General features: G+C 41.4%; 1 protein-coding gene and 1 long non-coding RNA gene across 11 annotated transcripts in view; one reads left to right on the top strand and one right to left on the bottom strand.

Moving 5' to 3' along the window:
• The first annotated feature begins 1936 nt into the window (after positions 1-1936).
• Positions 1937-6157, top strand: LOC123507466. Of its 3 annotated transcripts, none has more exons than XR_006675657.1 (4): positions 1937-2044; positions 2753-2882; positions 3196-3266; positions 3530-4282. It is a non-coding gene; the product is annotated as an uncharacterized LOC123507466 (long non-coding RNA). The 3 variants fall into 3 exon arrangements; XR_006675659.1 differs by lacking the exons at positions 2753-2882; positions 3196-3266; positions 3530-4282 and adding exons at positions 4910-5042; positions 5351-5412; positions 5747-6157 and having other exon boundaries at positions 1982-2044; XR_006675658.1 differs by lacking the exons at positions 1937-2044; positions 2753-2882; positions 3196-3266; positions 3530-4282 and adding exons at positions 4446-4558; positions 4910-5042; positions 5351-5412; positions 5747-6157.
• Positions 6158-6376: 219 nt separating this feature from the next.
• Positions 6377-26517, bottom strand: part of LOC123507463 — a 109273-nt gene continuing 89132 nt past the window's right edge. For 7 of the 8 annotated variants that reach the window (XM_045260355.1, XM_045260354.1, XM_045260360.1 and 4 more), the window contains 13 exons: positions 25864-25987; positions 25170-25366; positions 22000-22369; positions 20050-20195; positions 14799-14977; positions 13718-13857; positions 13100-13336; positions 12305-12455; positions 11498-11635; positions 11040-11197; positions 10466-10591; positions 8457-8573; positions 6377-8097 (listed from right to left, as the gene is read on the bottom strand). In XM_045260355.1, the coding sequence (XP_045116290.1) occupies positions 8046-8097; positions 8457-8573; positions 10466-10591; positions 11040-11197; positions 11498-11635; positions 12305-12455; positions 13100-13336; positions 13718-13857; positions 14799-14977; positions 20050-20195; positions 22000-22369; positions 25170-25366; positions 25864-25987 (2135 nt within the window). In that variant the 3' untranslated portion in view covers positions 6377-8045. The remainder of the gene's footprint in view (positions 8098-8456; positions 8574-10465; positions 10592-11039; positions 11198-11497; positions 11636-12304; positions 12456-13099; positions 13337-13717; positions 13858-14798; positions 14978-20049; positions 20196-21999; positions 22370-25169; positions 25367-25863; positions 25988-26517) is intronic. The other variant, XM_045260356.1, reaches the window with a different exon arrangement.

A 26517-nucleotide genomic window follows, 5' to 3' on the forward strand; every position in this document is an offset into this window, starting at 1 on the left:
TCACAGATCATGGTGAGTAACACAGAGATGATCGAATAGAGTCCACAAGAGAACAACATTGATATAAACTTAAGGAAATACTTTTTGCACATTGAATCATATAAAACAGCACAAAAGTGACATTAACATCTATACCGTCAAGTTATCATCATGTTTTGAGCAAGAAAACCGTCTCGTGATAAGAGCTAGCGAGACCGAGTGAGTGGAGAGACAGAGTAAGGCAGACGGAGCAGTGGTGGGTGTGTTTTGTGATCAGCCACGCCGCCTTGTGTACTGTACGGAGGTCAGACAAGGAGCCTCGTGCCGCCTTCCCTGTTTCCTGAAGCTGATGTACTGATCACAGCTTCCATTGGCCATTACATACAGAGACACTTAGATAGACAGACGAGTAACACACAGATAGATAAGTACATACATACACACATGATCATATATAGGCCCGTATTTAAAAACGCTTTGTTCTCTCACCATCACAGCTTCCAAAGGGTCTAGTTGAAGATCTCGTGTTTTCAAGATTACTTCTATAGTTCTGGAGATAGACTGGCAAGATTTCTAATTTATTAAAAGGAGAAACTGTCTTGATAATCTGGCTAGTCGTCTCTATGGCCTTGGAAAATTGTGGTGAGAGAGCAAAACATTTCTGAATACGGCCGATAATGCCAGACAAATGTTCTTAATAATGGTGATGGTGTTAATATGTATATTCCTATGATGACAGAATCGAGTCGTGTGCCTGATGGTGGTGGCGGCAGCTCTGTCTGTTGCCAACGCCTCCCAGTCCTGCCAGACCTTTTGTCCTGACCCGTACCTTGGCACCGAGGGGCAGTACGTGTGTTGTGACAGTGAGTATGAGCCACGAGGGGAGTTGGGCCTTGAAGGATTTTGATATCTTCTACTAATGAAAGAGTTTTTGGAACAGACTTGGCATGATTTGAGTGGGAAATATAAAGTAAAAGGGACCAACCATGATTACATTAATGACCATGAGAAATTCACGGAAAAGAGAGAGAGAGAGAGAGAGAGAGAGAGAGAGAGAGAGAGAGAGAGAGAGAGAGGGGGGAAACATATACCTTTGTTACTACTACTACTACTACTACTACTACTACTACTACTACTACTACTAGTACTACTACGACCACCACCACTACTCTCTTATTCCCCAACAGAACACCCCGGAACCTGCATCGTGCGACGTCAGTGTCCGGGACCTCCTCCAAGACCATTCCCGGTAAGGAGGAGGAGGAGGAGGAGGAGGAGGAGGAGGAGGAGGAGTATTTTTAACTAACTGACGACGAAAATCAAGCTTCCGAAACCAATTAGTAGCACCACCACCACCACCACCTCTCACTCTTTTATTCAACACCAATCCGCGGAGAAAACGACGTAAGAAAGAAAACGGAGACTTTTAATCGTACACGCATCTAACACGTTATATTTCTGCATCTCCCTACAGACTTGCCACTACGACCCTGAGTGTCTTCCACGCGAGAAATGCTGCTATGATCCCTGCCTCGGTGGGAATGTGTGCCAGTTTCCTGAATCATAGTATGGAATGCAGTAATCATCAATGCCACAACCACCACCACCACCACCACCACTACAGGACCCCCATCTCAAACGTTCTGGCGTCCTACCATCACTCTCAGCAAGATTTAAAGGATGTGAGTGGAATTTTCAAGTGTTTTAATGATTCTAGCGATGGTTTAATAAAGATGCTACATCATTAATAGGGAGAGTGTCCATGGGAGCTCCGTTATTCACCTCCGTGGCCTTTGGAAATATATCAAGCATAACATGTTACATCAAATCTTTTCTTACTACATTCTGAGGTCCCAAACCTGTTGCTGAGAGAGAGAGAGAGAGAGAGAGAGAGAGAGAGAGAGAGAGAGAGAGAGAGAGTAGGAAAATACATCGATCTCTAAAAGTGCAGGTGGTCAGGGGAATCACCAGAACAGGACACACATCATACTTAAAGGAGGCATCTCGGATCCTGCAGTCAGTGCGTCTCACTTCCTCCTTCCTTCCCTCTCTCCTCGATACCATGGTGAGTCAGACACAAGCAAACCTCCCAGTCCCACTTGTATCGCCTCAAACCACGGCATTCCCACTAGTAAAGTCCTGCATTGTGTCACCTCCACCAGGGCCGTCTTGCCTTCTGTGGTCTCTAAGAGCGTTGGCAATTGCATCATAAGAATAGTGTATTTCTTATGGGAGACATCACCAACCCCTCCAACACATGTGAGAAGTGGTTCAGTGTGTCTACAGTACACCGGTGGAGTGGCAACTCTGGGATATGCTGTAAAACTAACCCAGTTACAGCATTTGCCTCTACGCTAGGCAAGCGGTGGTGTTGGTGGCGTGGGATGAGAAGAAAGGTGAAAGGAGATGAAGAGCGTGGCAGTGGAGAGATGGAGGTGACGAAGAGCGTGGAAAGAAGGGAAGAAAGGATGGGTAGACTAAACTGAAGGGAGACTGAAGGTTTGAAGGGGAAAAGAGTGCAAAATGGTGAGAAGAAAGGATGGGCCTTGCTGTCCGTGGCTGGAACAAGACCAAGTGGCTGAGGGAAGGGAGGGAGGGGGGGAGTGGCTTTCTTTTCTTATAGTTGCCTGTGCACAAAAGATCAGAATAAGGAATGGATGATGATGTGAGAATGTATGTTTTCAATGGCACAGGACCTCTCTGGTGTAGGTCAGCTATCACCTTTTCTTAGGATGTTGGTGATGGTGTTAACATATCACTCCCACGGTGACAGAATCGTGGCGTGTGTCTGGTGATGATGGTGGTGGTGGTGGTGGCTGTTGTGTGTGGCGACATCTTCGACTGTACGAACATCGTCTCGAACCAGGACCGAAGATTCCCGCCTGGCCCGGTGTGCTGTGACCGTGAGTGTAGCTGTCTGAGTTACCGTACAATAAGCTTTGTTGAGTTTCTCCTCTTTCAAAGTCACTGCTCTAGATATAGTCTAGTTTCAATAAGATTCCCAATTCAAGGTCTGAGGAAAAGTAAAGACTAAGCAGGTATGAGAAATGAAGACGACTCACGTGAGGAAGACAACAGGTGTGCCAAGGTGAACATGATTACACACGTTGTTGACATGAAGGTAATCACGATGAATGGAGTTACGTTTGTTTACTCTTCTACTACTACTACTACTACTACTACTACTACTACTCATTATTCATTTCTCCCCAACAGCACGCATAGGAAGATGCCCTGCAAACAAATGTATTCCTCAAAGGCTGAGCGGGCTGCCACCGGGTGTCCAAGTAAGGAAGGGAAGAGGAGGAGTTCCCATGTATCAATAGCAAAGTAGTATAAGGAGACCGGACAATAACAATAATAATAGTAGCAATAATAATAATAATAATAATAATAATAATAATAATAATAATAATAATAATAATAATAATAATAATAATAATAAATAATAAATAATAATAATAAAAATTAAATAAATAAATAAATAAATAAATAAATAAATAAATAAATAACAGAATTCTCCTACAATTCAATTCTCTCTCCTTTCTAGAAGTGTTTCTGTGACGGCCACTGTCCTGGCCAGCAGAAATGCTGCTTTGATATCTGCGGCGAGAATAAAGTCTGCATGAGACCGGAACTCTAGTAATTTTAACATCACCATCTCTGCCGCCACAGTCCAGACGGGAGAATGCATCGTTTGAAAATGCTGCCTGAAGTTTTAGATGGTGTCTCTGTGGTTGCAGCGGCAGTTTAGCAAGAATCCACCATGACCAACCATCTCAATGGCCCTTGAAAACAATACAAGAAAACAACGTCTTTCAAAACGCCTCTTTCAAGACCTCTGAATCTTTGGATGTCTGGCTGAAATGTCGACTTGGAGCCTTTCCTTTGTTGTTGGCTGTTATTGCTTCACTGTGCGCGGGAGTGTCAGCTGAATAAATGTCTTGAAAATTAATAGCTGTCCGTTTCTTTAACCTCTTCCCATTACACCATTTTTGCCTCCGAACACACGAAGGAAAGGGACGAAAGGTCACGCAAAGAAGAAAAGCACATAGCAATGTAACAAATACGTAGAAAGCACCACCACCACCACCACCACTACAGGAGCCCCATCTCAAACGTTCTGGCGTCCAACCATCACTCTCAGCAAGATTTAAAGGATGTGAGTGGAATTTTCAGGTGTTTTAATGATTCTAGCGATGGTTTAATAAAGATGCTACATCATTAATAGGGAGAGTGTCCATGGGAGCTCCGTTATTCACCTCCGTGGCCTTTGGAAATATATTAAGCATAACATGTTACATCAAATCTTTTCTTACTACATTCTGAGGTCACAAACCTGTTGCTGAGAGAGAGAGAGAGAGAGAGAGAGAGAGAGAGAGAGAGAGAGAGAGAGAGAGAGAGAGAGAGAGAGAGAGAGAGAGAGAGATAAAGTAGGAAAATACATCGATCTCTACAAGTGCAGGTGGTCAGGGGAATCACCAGAACAGGACACACATCATACTTAAAGGAGGCATCTCGGATCCTGCAGTCAGTGCGTCTCACTTCCTCCTTCCTTCCTTCTCTCCTCGATACCATGGTGAGTCAGACACAAGCAAACCTCCCAGTCCCACTTGTATCGCCTCAAACCACGGCATTCCCACTAGTAAAGTCCTGCATTGGTTTGAAGGGGAAAAGAGTGCAAAATGATGAGAGGATGGGCCTTGCTGTCCGTGGCTGGAACAAGACCAAGTGGCTGAGGGAAGGGAGGGAGGGGGGGAGAGGCTTTCTTTTCTTATAGTTGCCTGTGCACAAAAGATCAGAATAAGGAATGGATGATGATGTGAGAATGTATGTTTTCAATGGCACAGGACCTCTCTGGTGTAGGTCAGCTATCACCTTTTCTTAGGATGTTGGTGATGGTGTTAACATATCACTCCCACGGTGACAGAATCGTGGCGTGCGTCTGGTGATGATGGTGGTGGTGGTGGGTATGGTGTGTAAGGGAATCTCCGGCTGTAAAGACCTCGTCCCGCACCGAGATCTAACAAACATTCTACTCCTGCGCATGGTGTGCCGTGACCGTGAGTACCTGTCTGAGTTACCGTTGCATGCTTTGACTTTGTTGGGACTCCTCTCTTTGGAAATCATTGCTTTAGTTATAGCTTACTTTCAATAAGTTCCCCAAGTAAAGATGTAAAGACAAAGCAGGTATGAGAAATGAAGACGACTCACGTGAGGAAGACAACAGGTGTGCCAAGCTGAACATGATTACACACGTTGTTGACATGAAGGTAATCACGATGAATGGAGTTACGTTTTACTTTTCTACTACTACTACTACTACTACTACTACTACTACTACTACTCATTATTCCTTTACCCCCACCAGCACACCCTGGAAGATGTCCGAGAACTGCATGCACTCTTCACTGGGCAGGAGGGGAACCATCGGTAAGGAAGAGGAGGAGGAGGAAGAGGAGGAGGAGGAGGAGGAGGCACCACCTTGACACATTTTTTTTTTTACCTTATATTTTTTTCTTTTTGTTGTTGTTGTTTTATCTTGGTCAGTGGCTCACGTAAGAAAGACTTATTAATTTCTGCTCACGATACATAAACGGACATTTACGCGAGCAGCTTTGTTTTAAGAGTATGTCTATCATGACTGTGGACGGCTTCAAGTGTTCACAAACCATCCCAAGCGGCGCCAAGACACGAGTTCTACTTCTTTAATGAACAATAACAATAACAATAATCCTCCTGTAACTTCATTTTCTTTTCTTTCCAGGAATGTGAGCATGATGGCCTTTGTCATGAGCATCAGAAATGTTGCTATGAAATTTGCCTGGGGAAGATGATCTGCATGACACCGGAACATGATTACTTTAATTAATGTCACCATCTCTGCTACCACAGTCCAGACGGGAGAAGAAATCGTTTTCAAATTGCAGTCTGAAGTTTTAAAGTATGTTTCTATAGTTCCAGTTTAACAAGAATCCACCATTACTAGAGAGAAACACCCACGAGAACTCAACCAAACATCTCAGTGGCCCTTGAAACAGTATGAGAGAACAAGCAAGGTCTCTAAATCTTGGGGTGGCTGGCTAAAATGTAGACTTGGAGCCTTTTCTTTGTTGTTGCCTGTTATTGCTTCACTGTGCGCGGGAGTGTCAGCTGAATAAATGCATTGAAAAATTAATAGCTGTCCGTTTCTTTATCCTCTTCCCATTACACCATTTTTCCCTCCGAATAAACGAAAGAAAGAGAGGAAAAGAAAATAACGGAAAGAAGAAAAGTATGTATGTAAGAATGCAACTAAGACGAGGCGGGAAGGAAGAAATGAAGAAAAAAGCAAAATGGAAAAAAATAAACCAAAGATAACTTATATAAACATAAAACTGAAAGAAAAACCAAACAATACAAGCAGGGAAAGTTTATTCAAGCAGGTCCAGAATGCTCAAGGTAAAAATAAACAAAAGTAGAAATAGAAATCGAAACAAAACGACGCACTTAGAATTAACATATCGAAGCGAACATGAATGAAAAAATATGAAAACAAACTCACGTAAACCCACAAAAAAATTAACAATTCTAATAATTTCGGGCATGAAGTGAAATAATCGCTGGTCATATATTGATTACTGAGTGGGCCGTTCTTAGGGACAAATGATACCGTCAGGGGAAGCACAAATTACCGCTGTTACTTATATGATTAGGGAAGGTCGTTACAAGCGGCCATTTGGACTCAGCCTAAGGGTATATTAGTCCTGCCTCGTCACTGGCGGTGTAAAAAAATGTCTCTCCTAAAATTAACTTAAAAATAGGAAAGAATGTTAAAGGAAGAAGTTAGTGATGTCTGTGGTACGTCAGCGGTCATTTTACGTTGACAAGCAGACCATATATATTTTTTTTCATACTTTTTTTTTCTTTCTTTTGTGAATGTTATGGTTTAGTTCAGGTTTACCCAGATCACTTTTTTTTTCTCTATATAAACCACTTAATTTTCTTTTCTTTTATTATTAACAGCTTATTTTTCTTCTTTTTGCGATTGTTGTAGTGTAGCAAGATCGACTTTTTTATATATACTTTTTTGTTTTATATCTTTTTTGTTTCATCGAATGTCACTTTGTTGTTGTTGATTCACATTTCGAAAAGAATAATTGTTGGCTTTGAACAGTTTTAAGGTGGGTTTCTTTCGAAGCTAAATTCTTTACGCAACTTTTTCAATACTAAACGCAATCTGAACGTAACATTTCCATTATTCTTCTTTGTTTTCCATTAATTGTCAATCATTTCATCAATTTTTCTCGTTACTTTTATTTTTTCCATAAGTTAACAATATCGATTCTGCATTTCTATTTTTCTAAGCAACTTTCTCAAAACTTAAAGCAAATATGAACGCAACATTTCCATTATTCTTCATTGTCTTCCATTAATCATTTCATCATTTTTCTCGTTACTTTTACTTTTTTCCAGAAGTTTACAACACTATTGATTCTGCATTACTATTTTTCTAAGCAACTTTCTCAAAACTTAAAGCAAATATGAACGCAACACTTAATTTATTTCATTATCTTCCACGATTTGTTTCATCATTTTTTTTCTCGTTACTTCACAATACTTTTTTTTTCTTCCATAACTTAACAACGATACTTTTTAATCAAATTTCTCAATACTAAAAGCAAATATGAACGCAAAACATTTCCTTCATTTCATTATTTTCCTCTACTCATTTCATTACTTTTTTCTCTTTACTTTACATTACTTTATTTCTTTGCTTCATAATTTAACGATACAGATTTTCCATTGCTTTTTGATCTTCCTCGTGGTTCAATAATCAATAGTTCACCCACCGTGGCCACCAACACACACCCTGCAAGGAGAGCAAGTGGCAGCGAGACCCACGGATCTTCACGAACGTAGGAACTTCAAACGGATTTATATTTTCTAACCAACATGAAATTATTTAGTTACAACGAGCCGGAAGTAAAATATCAATAGAATTCTTGTATTTTATCCTGTAATTCGTTTTTTTTTTCTCCTCTTTTCCCTCCTCCTCCTCCTCCTCCTCCTCCTCGTCTTTGTCATCATTCTTGCCCATCTCCAAAGCGGCGCTGCGGAGATGACTCAGAACGTGACCTGGAAATAGCAACTCTAATCAGAAAGGAGAGAGAGAGAGAGAGAGAGAGAGAGAGAGAGAGAGAGAGAGAGAGAGAGAGAGAGGAGAAACAACTTAACCCAATCTAAACTAAAAAGATTAAACAAACTACTCAAAATCAAGAACAAATACCAACAATAACAATAACAACAATAACACAAGCTAAAAACTAAAGGAATTACAACACACAACATAAAAATAACTAATAAAAAAGCTAAAAGTAAAAAAATATGACAAATATACATGCAAACCGAGAGAGAGAGAGAGAGAGAGAGAGAGAGAGAGAGAGAGAGAGAGAGATTCGAACACGGTGGTAATCTGAACTCAACACTTCATTTACCTTTCAAAGAGCGCAGGGTCGGTGTAGATGGGCTCCGAGGGGTCTGGGTAGCGGGAGGAGGTGGCTGCCCCGTCCTCTCCCTGCGGTGCACTGGCCGTGGGACCGCTAGGAAAGTAACTGCAGGAGAGAGAGAAACGCAGGATTAGATGAGACTATACTGAATTAATTTTGATTCCTCGTACAATTTAAAGTTAGTCCTCTTCTGTCTTCATATTAATTCTGCTTACTATTTGGTGATTTTATACAGCTTCTGAAACTTTTGTTGGGGATTAAAATAGTGAAGACTCTGGCTATTAATCTTCTGACCTCCATAGACTCTTCCTGATGTAAATAAAATGGTCTAATCATACCCAAAACTCAAGTACTGAAGGGGCTAAGCAGGTTATCCCTTCACTGCTAATAAAATGTGATAGAAAACTAGAAAATACTATTAATTCACATGCATTCACAGACACATACAGTAAATTGAATAAAAAACAACTTAGTAACGGACCTTAATTGAATATAGATAAAACTGTCAGCTGTTCATGTTGAATAAAAGCGAATTAACACACAATTTCTGAGGTGTAGTACGTGACACACAGGTGCTTCGTTAACTACGGTGAGACAAACAAACAAACGATCGCTGTGTTACCTGTGGAAGCCGTGACGGAGGTGGCGTACAGGTAGGTGTAGGGGTTTGTGTGTGTGTGTGTGTGTGTGTGTGTGTGTGTGTGTGTGTGTGTGTGTGTGTAGTAGTAGTAGTAGTAGTAGTAGTAGTAGTAGTAGTAGTAGTAGTAGTAGTAGTAGTAGTAGTAGTAGTTGAGTTTTTGAGGCATTGAACAAAACCAGGTTTTCTCTGCCCCAATCAGAAACAAGTGAAAGATCAGAAGTTAGGCGTCCTATAGCATCTCGCCTTGAGTCATTTAATTGTTGTTGGGTTGGGCGTCTGTTGAACGCTGTTGAATAATGCAGGGTGGTATCATCAGCATAGGAGTGGATAGGGCATTGAGTCAGATTTAGGAGATCATTGATGAATAATAGAAAGAGAGTGGGTGATAGGACAGAACCCTGTGGAACACCACTGTTGATAGTTTTAGGGAAGAACAGTGACCGTCTACTACAGCAGCAATAGAACGATCGGAAAGGAAACTGGAGATGAAGGTACAGAGAGAAGGATAGAATCCGTAGGAGGGTAGTTTAGAAATTAAAGATTTGTGCCAGACTCTATCGAAGGCTTTCGATATGTCAAGGCCGACAGCAAAGGTTTCACCGAAGTCCCTAAAAGAGGATGACCAAGATTCAGTTAGGAAAGTAAGAAGAGAATTTTAATTTTAGGGATGAAGTAGTCAGAGGGTGGAGTAGGAGGAATATGCCCAGTCATCCAAAGTTGAGTTGGTAGCAAAGGTTTGAGCGAAGAGTTCAGCTTTAGAAAAGAAGAGACAGCTGTAGAGCCATCTGGATGAAGTAAAGGAGGGAAAGACGAAGAAGTAAAGTTGTTAGAGATATTATTGGCTAGATGCCAGAAATCTCGAGAGGAGTTAGAATTGGAAAGACTTTGACATTTTCTATTGATGAAAGAGTTTTTAGTAAGTTGGAGAATAGATTTGGCATGATTACGGGCAGAAATATATAGGGCATGAGTTTCAGCAGTTGGATGGCTACGTAGCCGCCTCTAGACAGCACGAGAACAAGCAGAGTTAAACCAAGTAGCTTTAGGGTAGTAGTAGTAGTAGTAGTAGTAGTAGTAGTAGTAGTAGTAGTAGTAGTAGTAGTAGTAGTAGTAGTAGTAGTAGTAGTAGTAGTAGTAGTAGTAGTAGTAGTAGTAGTAGTAGTAGTAGTAGTAGTAGTAGTAGTAGTAGTAAACACCAAAACAATTGAAACAAAAACATAATTTATTAGCAAACAGCGTGTGAGTGGCATTGGTGGTGTTGCCTATAGTGGTGTGGAGACTGCGGCTGTGAGGCGGTACTTGTGTTGTGGTGGTGGCGGTACTGGTGGTGGTGGTCACGGGACAGATACTAGCTTACACCTGCCTGGCGGGTTGTGTGAGGGTCCGCGCGTGGCTCCCGGGAAAGGAGAACTTGCTAGGGGTTGTCTGATAAGGGTTTCCTGCATCAGCGGTGGCGTTCTTCTCATCCAGATTGCGGCCGCGTCTGTAATGAAGTTTAGCGTCAGTTTAGCGTCTGTGTAGCGTGAGAGTCTAGCGCAGAAGAGTGATTGGCGAGCACTGTGGTAAACGTTGAGGTGTTTGAAATAACGTGTATAAGGTGGAATTAAGACTCCTCCCGCCAACCGCACCAGTGAGATGGAGATCAAACAGCTAGCCACTGGTAAATGAAGTAATGGATAAGGGGAAAGAAAGTCAGACGTAAAAAAATACCAAAGGAAAAAGGATGAGAGAAAACGAGGAACATTGAAGAAAGACTCACGGAAAACCGAATCACAATAATAGAACAAACAAAAATAATAATAAAAAAGCACTAAATAAATACACAAAAATGGCAAAATGAACACAAAACTCACTAAAAACTCAACAGTAAAAACAATTACAAGTTAAATAGAATACACATAACGTAAACTCCCCACAAACTGAACACCCACCTGAAGCAGAAGTAGGAGACAAGCAGGGAGCACAGGAGGCAGATCACAGTGACAGCCAGGGCGACCACCAGTGTGTAGTACTCCGCTGGGGCCACACACACCTCGTCCAGGTAAGTCATCGCTGCCTCCTCTCCGAACTCATCCCGCGAAAGGAGAACCTGAAGGAATTGAATCGTGTTGTGTGACTCGATGTGGTTGTGTTTGTTGCATTATTGTTGTAGTAGTAGTAGTAGTAGTAGTAGTAGTTCTTTTCCTTCCATTCACAATACTAACACTACCAACACCACAAACTCCTATGCACAAACATCACAACACTATGAAGTTGTAGTAGTAATAGTAGTGGTAGTTCTTTTCCTTCCACTTACAATTCTAGCACTACCAACACCACAAACTGCTATCCACGAACACTACAACACTACAAACACCAAAACGATCTTCTATCTTCTCTCATTTCTCACCTCATAAATACCGTGAATCTGCCCCTCCTCCTCTTCGTCATCGTCCCCGCCCTCCACACCACTCGGGTCCTCTGCATCTCTCCTCTTCCTACCGTATGACTGTTCCTCTGCCCTGCCACTGCCGAGGGAGCAAAGGGCCTGGAGGAGAAGATGGAGCAGGACGTTAGGGAAGGAAATGGGGATGACTCAGGAGGAAGGAGAGTAGGAAACGTTGAGGAAGAAAAGAACTAAACGTTTTGTAGAGGAAAGGGGAGTGGATTGGAAAAGATAAGTAGATGAGTGCTTGCCATAATAATAGTAGAAGAATAAGAACAAGAATAACAGCAGGAGGAGGAAGAGAAAACGTTAGAGAAGGAAAGAACTAAATAATTTGAAGAGATGATGGTGTTGGGAAAGGAAAAAAGGAGTGGAATGATAATGAAAAGTAGATGATCACTGCCATAATAGTAGTAGAACAAGAACAAGAAAAACAGCAGGAGGAGGAGGAAGAGAAAACGTTAGAGAAGGAAAGAACTAAATAATTTGGAGAGATGATGGTGTTAGGAAGGGAAAGTAAAAGCTGGATGAAAAATATAAGTGACAGCTTAAAACTGTAACAACAGAACAAGAACAATAACAGCGACAAAGATTAATACCCATCCCCTTCCACACACAAAAGTAATGTAAAACGAAACTAAATCAATACAATAAAAAGCCTCCACAAGAGTATACAATGGTAAAACAAAAGAAAAACGAGAACATAGCGTATTAAACATCATTAAATAATATAGAAAAAAAAAAACAAGAAATATACAAATCTAAACTCACCGGCTGGCATCCTCTCCTGCAGGTCCTGACAGTCGCTTCGAAGATCAAGTAATTGGACTCAGGAATCTTGAAGGCATCGAAGTCCGCCTCCAGTCCGTCCCCGTCCCTCGCCTTGCCCAGCGCCGGGAACACGTAGTTATCAAGAGGACACCTGGAAGAGAAAATAGTGTTAACCTCTTTCCTACCAAGACGCGTTTCCATATTCATTCGGTTTACTATTTGGTGATTTCAAACAGATTCAGATACTCATTAGAGGATTAGAATAGTGAAGACTGTTGCAATTCATCTTCTGACCTCTATAAACCTTTCCTAATGTCAATAAAACCATCTAAACCCACCCAAAACTCATGATAAAAATGCGTCCCAGTACTGAAGGGGTTAAATATTCTCAGGACTTTGCTAGAGAACTGTAATAATTATCAAAGAATTCACAAGGTTGGTTTTTTCCCCCTTACTGCATGAAGGTGTATGGTGTGTACTTAATAGTCTAGTTCAGTGTGTCTGGTGAGTGTTTAGACAAGTTTACGTACTGTCACCTCCGTTTTCTATCTCATAAGCACAACAAGGAGAGTGGATAAAGGTTACATAAAAAGATTAACTCAAATAAACATACAATCTCACCTTTTTTCCTTGTAAATATAGTCTTTTATCACTGTTCTTCTTTCTCATCTATCAATTTCTATCCATTTCTTCTTACGTTATAACCTCATTCCTGTTTGAACACAATTTGAAAACAGTGCAAACAATTTAGAACAGACAGGAAAGAGTTCGGATACTTTTGCTTGTCTGTCTCACCCTCGGCTGTCGATGAGCTCCACCTGGCGGCCGGAGAAAGGATCCTTAGCCACCACATCAGTAGCAAAGATGTCAGACACAAGATTGTAGCCGCGTAGACTGTCCAGGCGGAAGGTAAGCCTGTCTCCCACAGCGATGGTCGTCGTGGGTCGCCCGTTGTACATAATCTGGAGCTTCACCTGAGACTGTAGCTGGTTCTCGGCAGGCAGGTATTCAATGGGTGTAGGCGCTCCGGATCTGAGGGTTTAGGGAGAGGGAGAAAATATAGTAAGAGTGACTACTGTTTACGTTTTAGGAAAGGGAGAGAGATGGTACAAGAAGAGCAACCAAGAGAGAGTACAAATCGCTTCTCCCACATAAATTATACCCGTAGAGTGACCCTTAGGCAAAAGGAACACAATAGATATGGATAAAACGCACGATATCCAGAGAGAGAGAGAGGGGGGGGAGTAGGTGGAAGGGAAGAGGGAGAAAGAAAGAGAAGGTATAAGAAAAGTAACTAAGAGAGAGAGAGTGCAGATGACGTCTCCCACCCAAACTATACTGTGACCCGTGTGTGTGTGTGTGTGTGTGTGTGTGAATAGGTGTGAAGGACGAGGGTGAGAGCCAAACACTTACCCAGCACCGATGTATGCCGAGGTGACCACAGCCTCGTCGGGACCCACCACTGTGCACGTCAGGTTGTAGCGTTTGTCCATGGCAGTCTGCACGTTGTCGGAGAACTGAACCACGACGATGTTGGTGGTGGTGTCTCCGTACTGGCGGGACGAGCACGACAACGAGGACGAGGGAGACGAGAAACAGATAGAGAAAACGGTTTATAATTTTGCAAGGGATACACAAACACCATAACATAATACAATATGCCCTCAAAACTGTTGAAACACCATTAAACACTGTCGAAACACTCTTAAACATTGCTAAACAATCTTAAACATTGCCAAACACTCTTAAACATTGCTAAACACCCTTAAACATTGCTAAACACTCTTAAACATTGCTAAACACTCTTAAACATTGCTAAACACTCTTAAACATTGCCAAACACTCTTAAACACTGCCAAACACTCTTAAACATTGGCAAACATTCTTAAACATTGCTAAACACTCTTAAACATTGCCAAACACTCTTAAACATTGCTAAACACTCTTAAACATTGCTAAACACTCTTAAACATTGCCAAACACTCTTAAAGACTGTCGAAACACTCTTAAACATTGCTAAACACTCTTAAACATTGCTAAACACCCTTAAACATTGCTAAACACTCCCAAACATCTTCAACCCCTTCAGTACTGGGACGCATTCTTATTTTGAGATCTGTGTACGATTAGACCATTTTATTCAAATTAGCAAGGGTCTATGGAGGTCAGAAGATTAATGGCCACGGTCTTCACTAATTTAATCGCCCACACAAGTCTCTGAAGCTGTACAAAATCACCAAATAGTAAGAAGAATGAATATTGAAACGCATCTTGTTAATAAAGAGGTTAAACACAACTAAACACCTTAAAAAAATACCCAAACACGCTTTCACACTATTGCAATTTTATCAAAAACCCTCAAGCACTCTTAAACTCCCCAAAGAATCCCATTAACAACTTCAAACGCACTCAAACACTGACTAACACCTTTCAAACACCAACAAACCATTTCAGACACCTTTTAACACCTTTTAACACACTCTAACACCCTTACCCTTATAGTTCCGCAGTCCGGCACTCCTCTGGCACCTGATATCTTGAGCACTGTGGTAGAGCCGCCAGACCCACGCGTGTAACACCTGTCGTAGTATCCGTAGGTGTAAATTCTTCCTCTGAACGGCTCGTCAGTTCGAAGGGAAAATTCCATGCCATCCTCGTAACATTGCTGGGAAACTGGGGGTGTGTGAGAGGGAGAGACAGAGGGGAGAGAAGGAATTGAGGAGGGATGAAGAGGGATAGGAATGAAAATAATGGTAGAGTGAAAGGAATATGAAGTAAAAAGAAATGAAGTAAGGAAGGACAGACGGAAATAAAGAAAGGATAGAAGGATTGAAGGCATTAAGGGAAAGGAAGGGAGGAATGAAAAAGAATGATAAGAGAAAGGGAAAATAATGAGGTAAAAAGAAACGGAGGAAAAGAATCAAAGAAAAGAAGGAAGGAAGGAAGGATAGATGGATAAAAAGAAAGAGACAAGAAAGAGGGTAGAAGGATGAAGGGAAGGGAGGAATGAAAAGAATGGTAAGAGAAAATGAAAGAATATTACGTAAAAAGAAACGAAAGAAAAGAATCAAAGAAAGAAAGAAAGGAAAGACAGACAGATAAAAAGAGAGATAGAAAAGAAAAACAGAAGAAAGATGAAGGGAAGGGAGGAATGAAAAGAATGGTAAGAGAGAGAGTGAAAGGAATAAGAAGTTCAAAGGAAAAGAATCCAAGAAAGAAAGCAAGGAATGACAGACGAGAAAAAAAGAAAATGGGAAAGAAGGAGGGTAGAAGGATTGAAGGAATTGAGGAAGGAGGAAGGGAAAGAAATGAAAAGAATGGAACGAGAAAGGAAAAGGAATATAAAGTTTAAAGAAGAAAAGAATCAAAGAAAATAAGGAAGAACAGACGGGAAAAAAGAAAGATATAAAAGAAGGATCGAAGGAAGGAAGGAAGGATACAAGTTGAGTAAATATAAGTAGACGGAAATAAGGATAAGAAAGGAAAGAGGTTGGCAGGCAGGAGGGAAAGAAAAAAAAAACAATTAAAACCAGAAATAAAAGCATGGAAAAATATATAAACCAAACAAACATGCATGGCAATTAAAATGTAATCGTGAGGAATAGATAAAAAAAAAAATAAATAAATAACGAAAAGCTTTGAGTGTGGGGAATAGAGATAAGAAAAAAGCATTGCAATTTACATTTTATAGAAAACGAGACGTGGCAAATTCTAAATAATGGAAAGAGAAGCTTAATTGTAACGAAACATTTGCGACTGAGTGAAAAAAGCAAGAAAACCAAATAAAACATATAATGAGAAGCGTTAAATGCAAAAAAAATATAAAACTGAAAACAAATGTGAGGATTGCAAATAGTGACATGAAGTGAAGGTGAAAATTGCAAATACAATAAGCAAATCATCAACTCTAATAACTAAACTTGATGAAAACTGAAACTGTAAGGAATAGAAGGAAAAAAATGTTAAAAAGAAAGAACATTAACAAAAAGAAAAGAAAACATTAATAGAAAGTACGAAAAATAAGTGAAAAAAAAGAATATTGCTGACTTTGACATTGACAAAGAAAAAAAGTGTAAAAGGAAAAGATTTTGTTAACTCAATCAATAGAGAGAAGGAAAAGAAAAAGGTGTCAAAATAAATGATATTGCTAACTCAAATATTAACAGAAAAAAAAAGATGTGAAAAAAAAGAATATTGCTGACTCAGACAAACAGAAAGGAAAAGATTCTGCTAACTCAGACATCAATAGAGAGAAGGAAAAGAAAAAGGTGTCAAAATAAATGATATTGCTAACTCAAATATTAACAAAAAGAAAAACTTAAAAAGAAAAAAATTTGTTAACTCAAACATTAATAGAAAGGAAAGAAAAATAAAAAGAAAAGATTTTGCTAACTCAAACATTAACAAAGAAAAAAACCGAAAAAAGAAAAGATTTTGCCAACTCACATTAATAGGAAGGAAAAAAAAGTAAAAAAAGAAAAGATTTTGGTAACACATTAATAGGAAGGAAAAAAAAGTGTATGAAAAAGGACACTGGAAACACAAACATGAACAGAAAGAGAGAAGAAAATGATGAAAAAAGTAACAAAGAAGAGTATATGATGATTAAAAACAAAGAAATGGAATATTAATGTAAAAATAAAGGACATTACCAACTCAGACATGAACAGAAAGAAAAACAAAATAAAAGTAAGGATATTGCTAACTAAAACAATAAAGAAAAGGAAAGAATAAGAGAAAGAAAAGATAAGCGCTAACCCAGATAAAAAGGGTAAAAGAAAAGAGATTGCTAACTAAAACATGGAGAAAGAAGGAAATAAAAGAAGTGTAAGAAGAAAGATATTGAAGACTTAGACATTAATAGAAAGACATAGGTTAGGCCCCTTGTGTTTGCTTTAAAGAGGTTTTGGGCCTTTTTGGGGTGTTTTGGGTTTGTTTTGAGTGTTTTATGGTGTTCTTAAGGTATTTAATCCCGTTCTGTTGTAAAAAGTTAGGATATTGATAACTCAGACATTAAGAGAAAGAGAAGTGTAAAAAGTAAGGATATTGCTAACTTAAGACATCAACAGAGAAAACAAAAGAAGAAATATAAAAAAGGGAATTGCTAACTTAGACAAAAAAAGATGTTGAAAAGAAAGGAAACTAAACTTAATGTAAAAAGAAAAGATATTACAAACTCAGACATAAACAGAGAGAAGTGTTAAAAGTAAGGACATTGCAAACTCAGACATCAACAGAGAGAAGGACATTGCAAACTGAGACATGAAGAGAGTGCGTGTCATGACCCTGAGGAGAGCAGTGGCATTCCTGTACACCATGCAACGCTGGGGCCAAGAGAGTGCGCCGTGCAGTCTTCTTATGGGCGTCAGTGGAGGAAGACATATTTATCTCTCATGCAGTGTAGCGAACGTTTACTGGTTATGTGTCTTGTAAACTCACGGAAACTCACGCTACGGTTTCTCTTCCTTGTCTCTTATCTAAACTGGATTTTTACTTAGTTGTAGAAGTGAATGGAATATTTGTAGGAAAGGTAAATTAAACTTATTCTACGCAGTGTTAGCTTTAGTTTGTGAAATGTCGTCTATTACGAATGAAGACAATAAAGAATACTAATGAGAATAATAAACTCTTGATAGGCGACTGAAAATGATAGATCGAGTGTTCTTTTAATGAATGGATACTGCAACAATAGAAAAGTACACACAAAAAGCAGGAAACTGAAAAATTAAAAATAAATAAATAAAAATCACCACCACCATCATTAATTTCAATAAAAAATTAGAAAAGTCAGAAATTTACAACCACTACGTCCCATTCTCCCTCCCTCGCCAGAACCCATGCGCAGGACACTCCCACAGAGGCACCACGCATGCGCAGGACACCAAACTAACCATCTAGGCAGTCGTCGGCGTCACCAGTCCTCTCAAAGTATTCATAGAGGGAGTTGGCGTCGTAGTGATCCGGGTTGGTGACGCTAAGAGTGCTGGAGTCTTTGTCAGAGAGCTCACAGTTGTCAGGGAAGAAAGATCTTGAGAGAGAGAGAGAGAGAGAGAGAGAGAGAGAGAGAGAGAGAGAGAGAGAGAGAGAGAGAGAGAGAGAGAGAGAGAGAGAGAGAGAGAGAGAGAGAGAGAGAGAGAGAGAGAGAGAGAGAGAGAGAGAGAGAGAGAGAGAGAGAGAGAGAGAGAGAGCAAGGACATGAAAAGTAGGAGAAACGGAAACAAACACAAACAAATATTAACACTCATTTGCTGTCACGTAAAAAAATAATAAATAAAAACTAAAAAAAAAGTAAATTAATAAACCCCAACGACTCGAACCGCCGTGTCGAAGCTTCACCTGAAAAACGAAGCAGTGAGTGAAGACAATGGAGTACTTACCTTCGTCAGCAGCGTGTAGATGTATGTCACTACTGTCGCCTCGCTGCTAAGTCACGTCTCTTTTGTCAGTCATCTGTCAAGTAACTGTCATTTCTATTACTGTCTGTCATTTCAAAACCCAAAATACGATTCAAAACTTCTACTTTCCCTAAAAACTGCTATTACCTTTTTCAGGATTCCCGTTAAAAGTTCCAATGTCTTATTCCAGGTATTCCAATTCAGGGAGCTTAATTTTTTAGTCAATACTCTTCCCTGGTCATTTCAGTTAGGACCACACGCCAAAGTATCCTTCAAAAATCATTCCAAATATTCCATTCGGCAAACTAATCCTCAGCAATAATTCCAGACACTATTTGTCGTCATTCCAGTTCCCAAAATATTCTTCTAAACTATTTCAGCGATCACTTACTGTCATTCCAGTCACTAATTCTTTAAAATATAATCCCGAACACTATTTGCTATCATTCCAGGCCCAAAATATTCTTCTAAATTATTCCAGCGATCATTTACTTTCATTCCAAGCCCAAAATATTCTTCTAAACTATTCCAGTGATCATTTACTCTCATTCCAGTCGAAGGCCATACCATTTCAGCCGCCAAACATCCTTATAACAGCATTCCAGCAACCATAAATAGCAGCCATTCCAGGTAAGGTCACTCTATTCCAGCCACCGCACTGCACTCCAACATAATTCCAGTCATCATACAGCCCACAGCAATTCCAGTCATCTTGGACGTTAAAACACTCTCTAAAACTGTTCCAAACTCCCTCTAAATAACATCCAGCATCTTTTCGTTAACCAGACTTTCTTCCAGATTCATTCCAGTTTATATCACAGTATTCTATTCCTCTAAAACACCTTCTAAAACTTCACAAACTCGCTTAGCATCGTTCTATTTAAGGCTACATTATTTAGTTCCCAAAAATAACATCAGGCATCTTTCCAGTAACCAAGCTTCCTTCCACACTCATTCCAGTTGAGGTCACAGTATTCCAGTCACCTCCTCCAACCGTCCCAAACTCACTCAAAGTCTTTCTAGGTAAGGGTATACTATTTAATGCCCCAAAATAACATCCAACACTTTCCCAGTAACAAAGCTTCCTTCCAGTTGAGATCACAATATTCTAGTCCTGCAAAACACTTTATAAAACTATCCCAAACTCATTCAACGTCTTTCCAGGTAAGGCTATACTATTTAATGCCCCAAAATAACATCCAACACTTTGCCAGTAACAAAACTTCCTTCTAGTTGATGTCACAGTATTCTAGTCCCCTAAACTTCCATCCAGCACCATCAAATCACAGTTTAGTCATTCCAGTCACGTCTACACTACCTGGCAGCCTCCAGCACCACTCTTCATCTTACCGTCCAGGCAGGCAGACCCGGAACCGATTCCTCTTTCATAGTAGTCAGCACTGCCATCTGTCTCGAAGTGTGATGGGTTGTTGAGGCGGAGAATGGTGTGCGTGCTCTCATCAGACAGCTCACAATTGTCTCTTACTGTGTCGTACCTGTGAAAAGGCGCCATTCGTGTGTGCTAGGTGAGGCAGGGACGGGAAGGCAGGACATGCTTGGAAGATATCAAGAACAGGCATAGGATAAGAGAAAGTGGGATGGAAAAGGAGTAGAGTTGTTTATCACAGACGTAGAAAATCAAGGAAAAGATGAGAATGGAAGGAAAATAAGATACGAGAGAGAGAGAGAGAGAGAGAGAGAGAGAGAGAGAGAGAGAGAGAGAGAGAGAGAGAGAGAGAGAGAAATGCATACACAAATAACCATGCTGACAAAGAATCATGCTGACTTTAAATACACCAAATAAATAAATGACAAAATAAATAATTAATCAATTACATATGCTGACTAACGCGCTGAAAGACAAAAGGCATGATGCTGAATAGGACACTAACTCATGCTGACTACAAATCTATGCTGACTGAGAACATTTACATGGTCTTCAGATACGGCCATGCTGAGTTCACAAGGGCCATGCTGATTCGCTTACTATCATGCTGACTTATACGATAACATGCTGATTTCAAAGAACTTGCAGCATAATTCAAACTGGCAATGCTGAGCTATGACTTTGGACAGCATAAACTTGACTCATGCTGACTTTTAAGTACTGCTGACTGATTCTAGGTCATGCTGACAATGGGACAGATACATGCTGACTTACTGAGCGTGTCACGATGGCGGAACATATGACTCAGCATAGATTCAGCATACTTTCAGTTTTAGACGTTGTTATACTATATTATAAATGGAAGACAATGTAGTAGTAGTAGTAGTAGTAGTAGTAGTAGTAAAAATTACGTAAAATAAGAGTAATAATGGAAATAATAATAATAATAATAATAATAATAATAATAATAATAATAATAATAATAATAATAATAATTTCTCTATATACCAGGCCCCATTTTTCTCCATTACACATTACCACCTTACATCGCAGTGGACACAATAATTCCTTTACATGACCCTTTCTTTACCCTCACAGCCACTGCCTTATGTTTAAAGACCTTTCTCAGCCCACCAAGTACTTTTCCTTCACCTCTGTTTCTCCTGCCCACTGTAACCATTGACCATATGAAACAATCTACCTCTGTTTCTTCCGTCCACTGTAACCATTGACCACATGAAACAATCTACTTCTCTCAACTGTTCACTCCATTCCACACTCATTCCTCAACACTCATCTCTTTCGCCTTTACTAACATCCATTTTTAGCTTCGTTCTCCTCTAAACACTCCCCACAAACTAATGAAATACTACTAATAATAAAAGGATGGTCTTGAAACTTAAGCTACAACATCCATTTCTCACCATTCATTTTTTTTTTTTTTATCTTCACGAGCATTGATTTTTAGCTTCATTCTCCTCTAAACACACACACTAATGAAATAACAACAACAATAACAACAGAAGGACAGTCTTGAAATTGATCACCTCTCATCTCTTTTATCTTCACGAGCATGAATTCTGAGGCTCGTTCTCCTCCAAACACACCCACTAGTGACTAATGAAACAACAATAATGATAACAACAATAATTAAAGGATGGTCTTGAAATTGAAGCTACGACACTCATTTCTCACCACTTATCTCCTTATCTTTACGAGCATTGATTTTAAGCTTCATTCTCCTTCAAACACACTCACTAATGAAACAATATTAATGATAACAATTAATGGTCTTGAAATTCCTCATCTCTCATCTTTTTACCCTTACTAACATTCTTAGCTTCCTCTAAACACAATCCAGAAACTAAAAACTAAAAATAACACTAATGGTAACAACAAAAGGATGGTCTCACCTGAAGTTGAAGCTGCGACAGGTGTAGATTCTGACGTTCAGGCACTTCCTCTTACACTCACCAAGGCTGTCCACCGTCTCGAAGTCACGAATATACGGCGATCGAAGCCTCAATCTCGTTCCAACAGGTTCGAAATTAGTTGAGTCCGAACATCTTGAGCCACTAATCCCAAAGCCACTATGCCCCAAGCCATTCCCGCCCGCAAACCCACCCAAGCCACCTCCTAGTCCTACTCCACTTCCTCCCACTCCTAGACCTCCTCCTCCAAGGCCGCCCGTGAACCCGCCCGCCTCCACGCCTCCTCCAGGGAAGGGGGAGAGGGGGTTCCTGCCTCCGCTGACGCCTTGGTTGGTGCCGGTGATACGGTTTCCTGTAATAAAGGTAGGGAATGTAGGGGGGCAGGGAGGCAGGGAGGCAGGGATGAAAGGAAGCAGGCAAGAATAGAAAACACGCAGGGAGACAGCGATTTAGGGAGGCAGAGAGGGAGGAAAACAGATTGCGGAGGCAGGCAAGAATGGATGAAAGGAGGCAGGCTATTGAGAGAGGCAGGAAGGGAGGAAAGCAGATTGAGGAGGCAGGCAATGATAGAAAGCAGGGAGACAAAGATTGAGGGAGGCAGGGAGGGAGGAAAACAGATTGAGGAGGCAGGCGAGGATGGATACAAAGAGGCAAGCGATTGAGAGAGGCAGGGAAGGAGGAAAACATGGACCGATTGAGGCAGGGAAGAATGGATGCAGGGATCTCGGAGAAGGACAAAGATGGAAAGCAGGGAGGGATGGAGGGAAGGATGCAAGGACTAATGGAGGTGGGATGGAAGAAATGAGGGAAGGAGGTAACGATGGAGACAAAGAAAAAGAGGAAGGGAAAGAGAGGGATAAAGAGAAGCAGGATGGAGAGAAGAATACCAGAAAGGAGAGAGAGAAAGTAGAAAATAAGATTGAGGGAGACAGTGAATGAAAGGAGAATAGGAGGATAAGAGGAGAGAAGAATGAAAGAGATAGAAGAGAAAAACAAAAAGGAATAAAGAAAATAAGGAAGATCAAGATAAGATAACGAGCAAGGAAATGGATAAATGAAAGGCAAATAAAAGAAAAAGAAAAGGAATGATAAGGAAAGGAGGAAGAGAATGGATAACGATGAATGAACAGTGTGAGTAGAGGAAGAAGGAAGGAGGGAAGGAAGTGGAGGGGGAGAGAAAAACGAAGCGGAAGGGGAATTAAGTAATGGTGGAGAGAGAGAGAGAGAGAGAGAGAGAGAGAGAGAGAGAGAGAGAGAGAGAGAGAGAGAGAGAGAGAGAGAGAGAGAGAGAGAGAGAGAGAATGATAAATAGTAAATGAGGAAAATGTTACGAGAGAAAATTCCTGTAATGAAAAAAATAGATGAAATAGTTAAATTCTTTGTTTTTTCGAGGATAATACGAGAAAGCAATGGCGTCGCCTCGCCTCGCAGTGATTCGAACAGTGATGACTCGAAGCAGCCGACTCGAACGCACGCATGAACGAACTCGTGAACAGATAAACAAATTAGATAATGAATAAACAAATGAACAAATAAAACGCAGGTCCATAGTCGAGTGTACGTGTGTGTGTGTGTGTGTGTGTGTGTGTGTGTGTGTGTCAGGCGGGGCGTCATGCACAAGGTCACTATACAGTCATGCACAGCCAAAGCCGCGTAACGTACAAAAAGTCACGCATTATCTCATCATTCACTACAGCAGCAGCAGCAGCAGCAGCAGGATGGCGGCGGCGGCGTAGGCGGCGTCGATGGGGGGAGGGCGTTAGGGATGGGGGTAGTAGTAAGGGCAGCCAGACATGCACACGAGACATGCACACACGCACACGCACACGCTCATGCACAGAGGCGCGTTGGGCTTCCATGCAGTTTATTCAAAGGGCCGGAGAGCGTAGGGAGGGGTAGGGGAGGGGCCTGGTTGTAGTTCATCATGCAGGAGGGAAGGTGGAGGAGGGGCGTGGGATGCGGTACCTTCACCGGCGGGGAACAAGTCTCCTGCGGCGCCAAGGATTCCTGTGGCCCCGATGCCTTGCCGTCCAAAGGTTCTACTGACACCAGCTCGATCCCCCGTGGTGTCCCTGTCCCTGGACACTGGGAGAAACCCTGTGCGGCGTTCCTCCAGGGGCGTGGAGGGGCGCAGGGGCGAGAAGCGGTTGTTTTCATTGAAGCCAGTGCCAAATGAACCCCCTGAGCTGCCTCTGTCGAAGCCTAAGGGATCACTGCCTCTGTCACCGCCCCTGTCAAAGGCCCTGTCGCTGCCTCTGTCACTCCCTCTGTCAAAGGCCCTGTCGCTGCCTCTGTCACTTCCTCTGTCAAAGGCCCTGTCGGTGCCTCTGTCGGTGCCTCTGTCGCTGCCCCTGTCAAAGGCTCTATCACTGTCCCTGTCGAAGGCCCTGTCGCTGCCTCCTCTGTCGCGGTCCAGAGCAAAGCCATTATCGCTTCCAAATCTGTCGTTCACTCTGCCGGCGCCGAGTCTGTCCCTGTCCCGCTCGCTGCCTCCTGTGCCGACGCTCCGAATCCTGCGCCTCCTCGCCCCGTGAAGAATCGGTCGTTTCCAGCTCTGTCGTCCTCAAGGAACCGATTGTTGTTGTTGACCCCAGCTGATCCTCTTCCAGCGTCCTCGTCCCTCGCCTCGTCATCACGCTGCGTGGTGGACGTCGCCTCCGTGCCATTCTGTCCGCGCCCTTCCGTCACCGCCACGTCCGCTGACCCGGCCACCACTTGACGATCCGCCACCAGGTTCTCTAAACCGTGACGGCGATGGCGATGACAAAGGGCGCTGGGTCTCTCTCTCTCTCTCTCTCTCTCTCTCTCTCTCTCTCTCTCTCTCTCTCTCTCTCTCTCTGTTAGTCAATTTTCTAACTATTCAAATTTACGTCATAGTTATTGAACTTTTACTACTACTATTACTACTATTACTACTACTACTACTACTACTACTACTACTACTACTACCTACTACTACTACTACTACTACTACTACTACTACTACTACTACTACCACCACTACTACTACAACTACTATTAAAACTTACTATCACTATCACTACTACTATTATTACTTCACCTGTCATCCTCTTCCTACTTTTGACACACACACACACACACACACACACACACACACACACACACACACACACACACACACACACACTCACCCATCAGGTTCTCGTAGTAGGTGAAGTCTGGATCATAAACAGTTTGGCCATTCAGTTTGTCATACTTAGACAACCTACACGCGTCGAACTTATCAGAATGCATGACGGAGCGACACACGAACGCAGTCTCCTCCAGGCACGCGTCCAGGCACTCAGGTAGCGTCAGCCTGCCTGGAATGTCCTTAAACCTTCGGAATCTGGAAAAAAATAAGAAGGGAGATGAATATAGGGTGGATGTGGTTAGGTTAGGTTAGGTTAAAATTATGTTAATGTACTTAAACTTTCAGAAACTTGGGAAAAAATAAGAAAGGGAAAGCTTAAGAACGTTAGGTTAGGTAAGATTAGGGTAAGTTAGGTTAGGTTAGGTAAGGTGAGGTTAGGTTAGGCTAATTTACTTAAAGCTTCAGAAACCTTGAAAAAAGTAAGAGAGACGGTAAAACTTGGAGGCTGAAGAAAGTTGGTTAGGTTAGATTAGGTGAGGTGAGGTGAGGTGAGGTGAAGTGAGGTGAGGTGAGGTTGGATTAGGTTAGTCAGCAAACCTTCAATATCTGTAAAAAAAAAAACGTAAGAGAAACAAATATGGAAGATGTAAACGCATTCTGTCTTTACTTCCATACACTCATCGCTCAATCCTTCCATTCATCCATCCATCCGTCTCATCCACCTCAACCAAACCAAAGAACCGAACACTTACCCGGAGCCGAGATCGAGTCGCGTGTTTCGGATCATCTGGAATGCGGTTGGGACATCTCTGTGTCTTCGATTATTAAGCTGTTGTGTATCCGAATCATCAAAGACATAGTTGCCACGAACCTTATCTGTCGAGTTAGAAAGAGAGAGTGAGTGTGTAAGATTGCGAGTGCCTTGGTCTTGCTTCAGTGGATCTTTACGCTTCATGAACATAGTGAATGAAGCTTCGTCTAATTCACAGCTGAGATTTACGAGTGAAAGTTGAAATTCATGGAAAGTTGACGGGCGTGAAAAGAAAAGAGGGTGTATTTGGATGGTTTGTTGCTATTGTTTTGTTAGCGTGGTGGTGGTGGTGGTGGTGGTGGTGCTGGTAGTAGTAGTAGTAGTAGTAGTAGTAGTAGTAGTAGTAGTAGTAGTAGTAGTAGTGTTGATGGTACTGAAAGACTACTACCACTATTACCACTACTACTACTACTACTACTACTACTACTACTACTACTACTAATAATAATAATAATAATAATAATAATACTACTACTACTACTACTTCTACTTCTACTGCCACCACCACTACAGCTACTATCACCACTGCCACTACTACTACAACTACTACCACTATCACTACCACCACCACCACCACCACCACCAAATCCTGCCT

The sequence above is a fragment of the Portunus trituberculatus genome, chromosome 22, assembly GCF_017591435.1.
Source record: "Portunus trituberculatus isolate SZX2019 chromosome 22, ASM1759143v1, whole genome shotgun sequence".
Classification (NCBI taxonomy): domain Eukaryota; kingdom Metazoa; phylum Arthropoda; class Malacostraca; order Decapoda; family Portunidae; genus Portunus; species Portunus trituberculatus.